At 39.3% G+C, this 12,848-nt stretch overlaps 1 protein-coding gene and 1 pseudogene across 19 annotated transcripts in view; one reads left to right on the plus strand and one right to left on the minus strand.

The window, feature by feature from the left end:
- The window catches only part of EIF4G3 (eukaryotic translation initiation factor 4 gamma 3), a 365,407-nt gene that overhangs the window by 45,308 nt on the left and 307,251 nt on the right, over nt 1-12,848 (minus strand). For all 19 annotated transcript variants that reach the window (XM_067722978.1, XM_067722985.1, XM_067722940.1 and 16 more), the window contains 5 exons: nt 8,037-8,183; nt 6,373-6,609; nt 5,230-5,334; nt 3,683-3,815; nt 923-1,017 (listed from right to left, as the gene is read on the minus strand). In XM_067722978.1, the coding sequence (XP_067579079.1) occupies nt 923-1,017; nt 3,683-3,815; nt 5,230-5,334; nt 6,373-6,609; nt 8,037-8,183 (717 nt within the window). The remainder of the gene's footprint in view (nt 1-922; nt 1,018-3,682; nt 3,816-5,229; nt 5,335-6,372; nt 6,610-8,036; nt 8,184-12,848) is intronic.
- LOC137216884 (small ubiquitin-related modifier 2 pseudogene) lies at nt 6,695-7,645 on the plus strand (annotated as a pseudogene).

Here is a 12,848-nt window from a genome sequence, read left to right on the forward strand (position 1 = left end):
AGACCCAGAGAGGGACTGTTCTATCCTGAAGCAATGCCTTGACAAGACCATAAAGATGCAAACAACACAGCCCATCTTCTTCCATTTGATACTTTCAACATTAGCTTCAGGTTGTCTTTATCCTACTGGCAGGCTGCCAATTTTCAGGACTATGTAAATAATATTACAAGTAAGGATCAAACTACACTTGAAAGTGATCTGCAAAACTCACTGGGCTGTACAAGTTTCCACTTTTACAAAATGTAATTCTACTTTCTCTATCTTTTCCAAGGTTCTTCATTCTACTTATAGTGATCAACTTCCACTGCTGAAAACATCTGCTAGGAGAAAATTCTTTCCTCTTACTGCCCATGGATTCTCAAGAGAAGGAAAGAGAATACATTAAATCTTTATCACAGAATAATTTCTGGTAGGTCCTCTGTGATTTCTTTTATGCCTTGGATATAGCAAACCATTCATTCCTTTCATGATTAGACCTAGACAGGTACCTGCTTCTTCCTCAGAGCTAAGAATATACTGTATATATATTATACAGTATGAATATTATATCATACAGTATGAATATACTGTATATATATATGTATAAAAGCTTGCAATTAACTATGACTTCTCAAGAATTTTTGTTATCATCTCTCTTATACTCAGCATCTCATACCTTTAAGAATTAACCTAGTCAATTAGTAAGCCTTAGTAAACCTAATTAACCTAGTCCTCCTTAATAAACACTCATAGAAATAAAAGGACTAAAGCCAGGACAAGTAGGTAAGAATACACTTATTGATGATGCTGAGCTGTAGAAATACATCTGCATGAAAAAACCACCACCCCATAAAATCTGCAAATATGGCTATTTCATATGAGAAATAATTTTGAGAGCCATGTTTTGGGGCTGTTTGAAGTTGTGTTTAAATGTCACACTCACCTTAGTGATTTTCAGGAATTTTGAGGGGTCCAGTACCCGACTATTCTTGGCCCCTTGAACAGTGTTCCATCCACCTTCATCCACTCTCTGGACACCTGCAGGGAAGACAGAGCGAGCCGCTCTCTCATCTGTCTCAAATCAGTTTGACAATGAAAGGGCAAGCAATATTTTCAACTCAGCAGCTCCAATCAAAAGCCAGGAAAAAGACAAAAGAAATTGTAAAAGCGTTGCTGACAGTCTCTTTACTACCCACAACATGAAAGTATCAAGTAGAAGTACTTTGCTTGTATCCATCTCTCATGAAACATTACTGACCTAGAAGAAACCAACTGATACAAATGAACAGGGATTTAGTGCTAGACAAGGGAGGGCCAAATCTAATGTTTATAGAGTTAATGATGAGAACACTTTGGGAGAGATCAGATGGAAATAATTTATTGCAAAGTTTATTTCACTTAATGGTGTCATATGACACACTATGCTTCGATCATCCCCCCAAAACCTGCTTCTCCAAACTTTCAGCTGCTGAGGCAGAAAACCTTGATTCCTCTTTCTCTCACACGTCACACCTAATCTGTCAACAAATCTTGTCAGTTCAACCTTTTCAATGTATTCAGCATCTAGCCCCTTCTAATCACTACTAACACTACAAATTTGGTTTAAGCCAGCAACACTCCTCGACTGGTATCAAAACATCGTCACTGGCTTCCCTGCTTTCACCCTCACCCGTTTTCATCATGGCAGCCAGTGTGACCCTAGTAAAGTGTAAGTTAGGTCCTGTCACTTCTCTGCCCAAAACACTTCTGTTATCTATTTCACTCTGAGAGAAAGACAGGTTCCTTATAAAGGGCCTACAAACTCTAAATAATCTGGCCCCCTTCCTCTCGGACCCAATGTCCTACCACTCTCCCCCCCGTGCCCTTTGCTGTAGCCACACTGGCCTCCTTGCTGATCCTTGAAAAGGCTGCTTCAGGGCCTTTGTACTTACTATTCCCTTTGCCTAAAACCATCTTCCCCAGATATCCACATGACTCATTACTTCATTCAGTCTTCGCTCAAACACCAACTTTTAATAGGCTGCCCAACCTCCCTATTTAAAACTGTAACCTCTATTTATCAAACCTTGCTCTCCTACCCCCACCCTCTCTGTTTTAGCTTTTCTATAGAACATATCTATCTGGCAAAACTGTATATTTATGTATTTGTTCCCCACCCCACCTCCCACTCCCCGTAAGATGTAAGCTGCATGAGGTAAGGGACTTTGTCTCTCCTGTTAAGTGACAAGCACTCAGTAAATATTTATTGAATAAATGAATGAAAGACCACCAAACTGTCTGTCCAAAAGCTTTTCCAATCCTCACGTATTTCTTGATTTTCTCTTTGCTAAATGGTATTAATGATCATGAACAGGCTTGCTTATTCCTTGTTCCTGTGAAATGGAAAAGCACACTTTCTTCCCTGGAGGATTCATCTCTCAGAACTTCACTATGAGCTATACAGTGTCTATGGTAAATAAGGGCTAATGGTTATTGAGTATTTACTAGGTGGCAGTTGCTACGCTGAACACTTTACCTATATTAGCTCATTCCATCCTCACCCAAATCCTAGGTACTATTATGTGATCAATTTTACAGATTAAGTGACTTGTGCAAGGTCATACAGCTAGGATGCAGGAGAGCTGAAATTCACATCAAGATAGCTTGGCTCCAGTCTATGCTCTCAACCTCTATTACTAATATGACCCAGTCACTTAACTGACCACTTAACTGTACAGTGGACAAAATGAGCATTCTCATTTGGATGTCATCTTAGAAGGAACAGGCTTAAAAAAAAGAAGATCATTTCCTTTCTGAAAAAGTTTTCCTCTTCCAATGTTCCTAAACTCAGTCAATAGACTTTCTATTTTCTCAGCTGTAAAATGCCTTCTATTTCATCTTTCATCTTACCTTCCTCCACATAGCATTTCAGGCAACAGCAACATTTCTGAGTTCAGTGTAGCCCTTGATTCATCATGTGAAGAGCAACAGACTCATTTTATTTATGCATCTCTAGCATGACATTTCTCCTTTGGCTCAAAAACACACAATGGCTCCTTAATGTCAAATCAAGCCGAAAGTTCCTAATCTGGCTCCATTCTTCTGGACAAACATTTTTCCATTCCTTCTGAACACTTAAATTTTACTCTAATCAGGCTTACTGATTCCTCTTTCCAGTATATGTTTATTTTAATTTCATGACTAAAATTTTTCCTTCCCTTCCAAATATCGTCCATCCACCAACACCCAGTTCAAGTGCCCCTTCCTCAAATAAAGATTTCCTCCAGGTTTCTACCTCTCCTCTTCTGAATTTTAATAGCCTTAGTGGAGAATACATTTCATAATTGATAGCATCTTCCATTTGCTTGAAAATGTACCCTTTATTAGTTTTGGCTTTCCCGATAAACTGAAAGCTTTCAGAGGGAAGGAGCTATATCTTCTACTTCTTTTTATATCTCTCACCAATACTGAGTATACAGAAGATGCTCAATAAAGTCTTGTTGATTACTGCCTTTGAAGTAGTCAAAGAAATCATGTTTAGTTCCTGTATTCTCTGCTTTTACTCAACAACCAGTCTCCAGGTGAAGCTGCTTCACTTACCAATCACCACTCCATTCTTTGGGTTAGTCTTTCTGCTCTCATTTCATATTTAAAATAGAATTCTTAAACATCTATCCCTCAAAACTCCCAAGTTCTCTAATGCGTGGTGGACTGCACCCCTCACCTGGTCTTCTCTTCTCTTTGGTCATGAGTTGCTGGACCTTCCTCTGCTCTTCTTGTTCTTCTATTTTAGCTTCTTTGTGAATCTGTTCAATAGTTTTAGGCCCTTGATCTGCTCTTCGAGATACCCAATTACACTATAAAAGGAGAAAATGAAGTTATCAGCCAGATAACTAAAAATAAAAAGGAAAATAAAAATGAAATTTTTGAGAATCTGTTTTATACTTTGCTGGAAAAGTATAAAATACATATAAAATCTGGTACTATGCCAGTTTTTCATTACAGCCAAATAATTAAATTTTTCTCAATCAACCCTGAGCTACTGTATACTGAGCATTCCAATAGCTGATGGATAAAGACAGAGTGAAAGACTGGCCAAACTATCTATCTATCTTCCTTCCTACCTTCCTACCTATCTATGCATTTTATCATTTTGTATTTTTGAAAGGAGTGAGAAGAGGAATCAACGAAGATCAGGATTCTTTGGCCTTGACTTAGTCTGGTATGTTGCCACTCAGTTCATAGCACACTCCATTGGGGCTCTAAATCGAGGATGACTAGCGTTTTTCTCCCACCCATATCAAGGTTCTGGTGTCTACACAAAATGCCACACCGCTCTGAGCTCCGGTTATCCTCTCCGCTAAGGACAAAACAAGCTGTCTCCTTAGAGTTACACTTCTCCCTTTACTTCCCTTCCCAGCTAGAGTCTCAACATCTGATACCAATATGAGTGACTGAAGGAACAGGCGGAGAAGTTTTTAACATTTATATTAGCTTGAGGCAAGAATGGCAAAAAGGTTGAAATCAGCATTCAAAATTCTGATCAACTGGTAGTGGCTTTGCTAATAAGAAGGATCCTGAGGTCACATCTCGGCTTAGGAAGATAAAGAATCGTCATCAATACCATCTGGTCTGGGCGCAGGGCAGGGAAGAGGGGGGACCCATATTCACTTCCTCTAGCTTAGCATCAGCTGCAGTATATTCCCTGTAGGAGTTAATATAGGAAAAGGGAAAAGAGGTGGTAGTGGTAAAAACTACACCTGGTATGAGAAATGAGGAAAAAAAAAAAAAATCAGCAGAACAAGAGGGTATACGGTAAGAAAAAGAGAGGAAAACGTGAACATCTCTTTTGAGCTGGGCACGATACATAATTACCTCAGTGAATCTTCGTAACACATCTGCAAAGTAGGCAACATCACCATTTCAGAGGCTAAAATGTAAGGCTTAGGGAAGTTAAATATATTCACTTTGAAGATGAGCCTTCCTGATTATTTAGCATGCTAAGACTAAATTTAAATGACCACAGAATGCCTGATTTCAAAACTGCAATGTGGTTTGAAAATCAGAATAAAGAAAAGAAACAAGTAACAGACAGGTAGGTGTATATGCCCTTTGTCCTTTCACATAACTCCCTCACGAAAGTTTGTCAGTTCAAGTTCTGAGAGTCAGGCAGCAAAAGCATTAAATTATTATACATGTAAATCTTAGGACATCCTCCCCAAGCCAACTCCTGAAAAGAGACTGTAGTGGTAGGCTTATCTTTCTACTTACCAGCCTTAGGTCTATCACATCCTGAAGCATGAATCGAATCCTAGATGAGGTTTTTCTTTCTTTCACAATTTTCTCCATCTGATTAAAATACTGGTCCATACGTGGCTGCAGGATACAAAATCATTAGTATTCCTGGCTGAGGAATTCAAATGTAGTTTTACCATGTAGAATTTTAAACGGCCTATAAACACAACTTATAGCCAAAAGGCCATGGGGTAGAATGTTTAATTGAACATGACACCCAAAATAAAGGCTACATATTCCAGGCAGCTGGTCACAGTCACAGGCCAACAAAATATAGATGAAAATGTCATACTGCAGCTCCTCGGAACCTTAAGAGAGGGGTGGCTGGGTCCTTTGCCCCTTTCCAACCTTCTAGGCTATCAGATCAGTAAGGACAAGGGCTACACCTTAGCGATGACAAAATGTTAAGCTGGAAGAATTGAAATTTTTTATCATCGCTTAGCCACCAGGCCAGCCTCAGACTTCTTACCCCTGAACTTCATTTACATGGCTGAGAAATTAACCTCAGTCTTGTATAACACACTGATATTTGGGGTTTTCTGTCATAGCCAAACATAATCCTAGCTGATTCTGATGTTATGAAACATTTCTAACATTATTTCTTTGATGCATTTCTAATTTCCCTACCCGTTATTTGGAAAGTACCATGCTATATTTGAATTATAATACTTTTAATGATTTCTTATATTATGGTTAGACAGCTCTGTCGCTAATGCTCTATTAGAGCATAAACTTGAGAAAGCTATCGTGTCTTCTTTGTTTCTGTCTTACCCTCAGTCCTGGCCCTTAGTAGCTTTTCTCTCCAAAATTTCTGTCCACAATTTGCTATACATACACATACAAATGACCTGTGAAACAGTCATGCAGAAAAAGGACAAGTGACAAATAATCTCAATTCATGAATTGGCTTTTATATAATTTGGGACCCTCTTCACTTCTGACGTTAATGAAAATGTGGTAAGGAGCATGATGGCCCAACAATAACAATGAGAAGGGCAAAAGAAGAAAAACAGGCAGCCTAGACTGCTGGGGCGAGATGGACGCTCGTGTTGACAGTCTACTTCTTCCGCAATTGACAAAGAGTCCCTGCCGGAGGTTTCTGAGATCTGGGGTTTTTACCTTTGCTTTCTCAAAGTCCAGGTCTTTGCCAATTGTGGTGAGTAGGCGGCACAGGCACTCGAGGGATTCTTCATCATGGTTCTTTAGCAGCTTCACCACACAGTCATGCATGATGGCTTCAGTCAGCATTTTGAGTTTAAAGAGTTCTCCAATGAACTTGATGTTACCAATGGATCTCCGCCGGGCTTTATCCTTAGCTTCTTCTAGTTCATCATGAAGCCTTGTCCTCTCCTCCGGCTATTGTGTAAGGAAGAATAACAGAATCTTGATGATGAAAATGGTACTGCATAATAGATGCTAAAAACATACGCTTGACCGGTGCTGCTTGTGTGCTTGTTCAGGGCGGACCTGGTACCTCTTTTGTGAAGCGGCAGCTGAGGAGACTCCAGTGCTCACCATGGCTGATGAAAAGCCCAAGGAAAGAATCAAGATGGAGAACAATGACTGTATTAATTTGCAGGTGGCAGGGCAGGATGGTTCCATGGTGCAGTTTAATATTAAGAGGCATGCACCATTCAGTAAACTAATGAAAGCCTACTGTGAACGACAGGGTTTGTCAGTGAGGCAGATCAGGTCCCAATTTGATGGGCAGCCAATCAATGAAACAGACACACCTGCACAGTTGGAAGTGGAGGATGAAGATGCAATTGATGTGTTCCAACAGCAGACAGGAGGTGTCTACTAAAGAGGAAACCTGCTACTTTACTCCAGAATTCTGTTCCTCCAGACCAAGAAGACGTTCTCAATTAGAAAACCGCAATTTGGTTCCACCACATCCTGACTATTACAGTATAGTTTCTCTATTCTTTCATTATCCCCTTCCCCATTCCTTTATCGTACATAAAGTAACTGGTGTATATGCACAAGCTTATTGCATTTTTTTTTTAAACTAAATGGCCAATGGTATGTTTTGATCGACATCAAATGGAGATGGGATGGGGAAAAATACTGGTTCTGTGAAAATACCCCCTTTTCTCCATTAGTAGCATGCTCATTCAGCTCTTATCTTTAATTCCAGTAAGTTATTTTGCTCTCACAATTTAACGAAAAAAAAAAAAACCAGCATAAAAACTCTTGCATACCTTGTTCGATTGGAGAATTTTAATGTTTTTCATGTATCATTGTAAAACCAAGGACAATTTTATAACTTTTTTGTACGTAGCTGTTACATGTAAGGCAACCTGTCTTTAAGTAGGGATAAATTACTCTAAAAGAAATGAATCCTAGATAGTTTTCCCTTCAAGTCAAGCGTCTTGTCGTTTAAATAAATTTCTTGTTTAAAAAAACAATACGCTTGGATTCATGGTCCTCACCCTTTCTAGGGGTCAGGGATACCCTTTGATATTTTGACAGTAACTACAGACCTACTCAGAAAACAAAACTATACCTGTAAGTGTGCATCCATTTCAGGAGATTTCTGGAATTTAGTGACCTTTCTGAAGTCTAGGTTCTGAATCCCTATCTTAGAAGGTTGAGCTGCCCTTACATGTGGCACTAAACGGAGTAAAGCATTCCTCTAAACACCAATACAGTATATTTCCACGTGAAGAAAAGGCCACAGGCACCTACTGAAGTAGTAGGAAGATATTGTAGCCAGCTTCCTGAAAATTCTATTTGATAATACTTGAAGTGCACAAGCACTGTCTTTCCATGAAAATACTTACAGCGCTGGCAGCCTCGAGTTCTTTCTGCTTCTTCTCAAAGACATCATCATCAGCTTTATCTTTTTCAAACTCCTTCTGGCAACGGTTCAGTAGTAGCTTCCGGAAATTCACTGTGTTACCAGGCTTGTCCGCCATGGGTACTTTCAGCTGCATCCAGATGGGAAAATGCAAAAGCGGCAAAATTACTGAAAGAAATTTAATGATTTTCTCAAAATATCTATTTTCTTTATTGTGCAAAATAACGCTGACCGAACCACAGGTAAGCATTCTTTCTACAAGATATATACAATTTAGCGTAAGGCATTTCATGTTTTAATGGTTAAGACGTTTTAAGTTTTATGCAGAAAAGATACACATTCCTCTCATATAAATGTACTGTATCCTCTCTGACTGGTTGTGCCTCTAGCTGACTGAAATCCTTGTAATATTACTATAGTCATGATTCTGCACTCCTCTAGACCTTTTTAACTCTGAAGGGTTATTACTTTTGTTTTTCCTCCTACTACTGTAGGTACTTTGGTTTAAAGGAACAAATAAAAACGAAATAAAGCAGGGGAGAATTTCATGGCCACAGGAAAACTGTTGGAGGTGAGGTCCTTATTCTAGAAAAAAGCAGAAGTGCGGGGACACAGTTGAGGATTTTTGAGATATCTATTCCTAAGGGGAATGTCACAACACTGTAATACTAGTATTTACTTTGACTATCAATATAGTATGTTTATTATTATTATTTTTTAAATAAATTTATTTATTTATTTTTGGCTGCATTGGGTCTTCGTTGCTGTGTGCAGGCTTTCTCTAGTTGTGGCGAGTGGGGTCTACTCTGCGTTGCTGTGCGCAGGCTTCTCATTGCAGTGGCTTCTCTCATTATGGAGCTCGGGCTCTAGGCACGCGGGCTACAGTAGTTGTGGCTTGCAGGCTCAGCAGTTGTGGCTCGAGGGCTCTAGGGCGCAGGCTCAATAGTTGTGGCGCACGGGCTTAGTTGCTCTGCGCCATGTGGGATCTTCCCGGACCCGGGCTTGAACCCGTGTGCCCTGCATTGGCAGGCAGATCTTAACCACTATGCCACTAGGGAATTCCCTATTTATTATTTCTTATGTGTCAAAAGAAATTACTAATTCTCTAAAAGTTCAGTCTAATAAATGCCCACCTTAGAAACGTTCTTTTGATATACAGAAAGACTCAGGGTGGAGGGGAGGCGCCTCTTGGAGGCAAGATGCTTACAAGATTTCCATTCAAATCCAATGACAATTGCTTTCCAGTAACTGCAGTAGCTCACACCTTCAAGGTTACTTGTAACCAGACACAGAGACATTCTTATTTAGAATATAAAGAAAGTGGTCCGGTACAGTGATTGACTAAATATTCTATTTTACAGACAAAATCCCCTGAGTACCATTTTGAACAGTCATTGCCTCACATGGCAAAATGGTTTTTCTAGAATCACAGTGGCTCCCAAAGTTCTGAAATACATGGTCTTCACCCTAGATTTAGTGGGAGAAATTGGTAAAAAATGGGACGTGTTGTATTCATACTCACAAAAGAGTTGTCAACCAGAATGGACTTGGACAACTACTGATCAAGGCTGAATGGCTAGAAACTTGAGGACTGAGGACTACGATACTATAGTACAATATATTTGTGCCAGAACTGATGGCACACTCTCCAACATATTCCCAATGGATATGAAAGACCATTCAACAAGTCCAGTTCTTACCAACCAAGGGTCAAGTGTTTCATTATACTTTCTTTTCAGCAAGAAACATTAACTTAGAAAGAGGGGAAGATGATCAAATACTTTTTAGACAACCATAGAAAAGCATGTCCCTATCTCCAAATTCAGGCCATTCAAATGCACGTGACTACAAGTCACTTCAAAGTCAGGCCTATTCTATGATCACACAAGAGTAGGTGTTAATCAGCCTTAAAGAAAAGAAATGCTACACAAAAGCAAAGGTTTTCTTCAAAGTAAAAGCCCAAAGTAGACTCTTACTATATACAACCCAGAATATACAACAATGCACTACAAGAAGCATATCTACAAGCGAGGTTATATATAACAGAGCACCAACATGACATAAGGTTCCAGAATAGACTGAAGGTTCTAAAAATCAGCAGCTATATCCAATTTGCTACTGTATAGGAACACAAGTAAACCAGTCAAAAGGTCCTATCCAACTTCCTGGCATATTCACCACCATTATCTATATTAACACTAAGAACATAATAGAGTGATATAATAAAAATCACCTGGGCCATAATGAGATGTTTCCTGCATTATGGATTTACTGTGTAGAAAATGCGAAAAATGTGGATAATATGAAAATTCAAGCCACTGTCTTATGGTGAGAGGGACCAGAATTAAAATGAGTCAGAAAGGTTAAATAAATACAACTTGTGATATGTTGGTTTATAGAAACAAACAGAAATGGCATAAAGCAAAGGAGAATTTTTCCCTACACAAAATGTATAAAAAGCTATGCCTTTTACACCTTTTATGTAGGGAAGGCTATGTTGAAAGTGTTGGGTTAAAGATCAAAAGATTTGCTCACTTGATTTTAAACAAAGGCAATTCTTTTAACCCAAGTTCGTTTCATCATCTAAAAACAAGGGAGGCACAATCCCTGTGTCTAACCTAGAGTGCAGCTTTAAGCATCCAGTGAACCAGGTTTGGGGGAAACACTTTATAAGTCACAAAGAATAAAGTTTACCTGGGGTATGGGGAACACTGAAAGTGAAAGAGCACTGGAATCTTGAGTCATAAAATCAGGATTTGGATCCCAGCTCTATACCTAATCAGTATGTAAATGTGAGAAAGTTACCTCATTAAGCCTTAGTCCCTTCATCTGCAGAAGGAGGCATTCCAGTGATTACAGATTGAGGGACATCATAAAGTAGCTGTTGAAACAGGAGCTTTGGAGATAGTCATAACCCCAGATCTGCCATGTGACTTTGGCCAAATGAATTAGCTGCACCAAACTTCTGTTTCTTTCTAATATGGGGATAACATCTATCTCTTAGGACTGTTTGAAGGATTAAATGAGATAGTCTAAGTAAAACAAATAATAGTTTCTAGCACATAAGTAAGAGTACAATAAACTAATATAGCTACATTTAAACTTGCAGCTGTATTTGACATGTTTGTAAGTAAAAATTAAGAGAAATCTATATTCTAATAACATAAATATCAAAGAAAGTATTTAAGTTATTAGCTCACAAAGCAATTAGGGAGAGAACCACAAAAGGCAAGAGAATTGAATATCTGCTGTCCCAAAATGATGGTCATGGGACACTTCACATGTATAGGACATAAAGAACATGTGATTGTGCATAAGCTTTTTAGATATATTCACATGGAAGTATTAAAATCAAACAATCAGCAGAATGGCCACAAATCTGCAAGAACATTTGTCTCCAAATGAATGAATGTCTAGCTACACAACTCCCTTAAGACTTGTTTTGGAACTTGATCTTAAGGTCCTCTGGGGATGGTTAACAAGGCTGTGGAAATATGGAAATAGGCCAGGGAGGATATATCCTCTGAGAATTGTGATGCATGGTAACTTTTTTCTTCTTAAGAGATGATAAGTTAAACAGGATTATGACATTATTAAGTCAGCATGTGTTGTCAGCTGGACATTGGTCAGGAGACTCAGTAAAATTGGTTAGTTAGAACAGAACATGAAGAGTGGGTGTCTAGTCTGGTAGGGCTGCTATAACAACATATTGGGTTGGCCAAAAAGTTTGTTCCGGTTTTTCTGTAACATCCTAAGGAAAAAAACCAAGTGAAAAATTTTGACCAACCCAATACCATAGACTGGTGGCTTAAACAACAGACATTTACTTCTCACAGTTCTGGAGGCTGGAAGTCCAAGATTAAGGTGCCAGCAGATTTGGTTCTCGGGGAAGAAGGACCCTCTTCCTGGTTTACAGACATCTGCCTTCTCCTCTATCCTCATGTGTCCAAAATGAGGTTCTAGTGCCTCTTCGTCTTCTTATAAAGGCACTAATTCCATCATGGGGCCCCACCCTTATGACCTCATCTAAAGCTAATTACCTCCCAAAGGCCCTGCCTCCTAACACCATCACACTGAGGGTTAGGGCTTCAACATATGAATTTAGAGGGAGACAAACATCCAGTCTGTAACAGGAGACAAGGTAGATGCTTGAAGATGTGATTGTGGATAATAGCAAAAATGAAAGGTGACATGCAAAAGTGAGAAAAAGATCTCTCTAAACAACTGTAGTTTTCTTGTTCTTTTTTTTAAAACTTTTTTTTTTTAATTTATTTTTTGGCTGCCTTGAGCCTTTGTTGCTGTGTGCAGGCTTTCTCTAGTTGTGGTGAGTGGGGGCTACTCTTCGTTGTGGTGCGCAGGCTTCACATTGTGGTGGCTTCTCTTGTTGCAGAGCAGGGCTTCAGGAGTTGTGGCACGCGGGCTCAGTAGTTGTGGCTCATGGGCTTGGCTGCTCCGCGGCATGTGGGATCTTCCCAGACCAGGGATCGAACCTGTGTCCCCTGCATTGGCAGGCAGATTCTTAAACACTGCACCACCAGAGAAATCCCAACAAGTATAATTTTCATCTAACAGTAGTCCGTGATCAAAACTAAGATACGTAAGTGTTTCAAGTGGGTTGTTTGGGAGATGATTTCTCAGGAAGTGAGGGAGTCAAGGGGGAATATTTTATAGTAAGACTGCTTGGTAAGCTAGATTTGCTGGAGAGCACCTACCTTTTCATTTTCACACAACAGTAAACTAACCATGTGACATTACATTACACTGTAAACTAACAGTGTCCATCTCATATTGTGAT

The sequence above is a fragment of the Pseudorca crassidens genome, chromosome 2 (genome assembly GCF_039906515.1).
Source record: "Pseudorca crassidens isolate mPseCra1 chromosome 2, mPseCra1.hap1, whole genome shotgun sequence".
Taxonomy (NCBI): Eukaryota; Metazoa; Chordata; class Mammalia; order Artiodactyla; family Delphinidae; genus Pseudorca; species Pseudorca crassidens.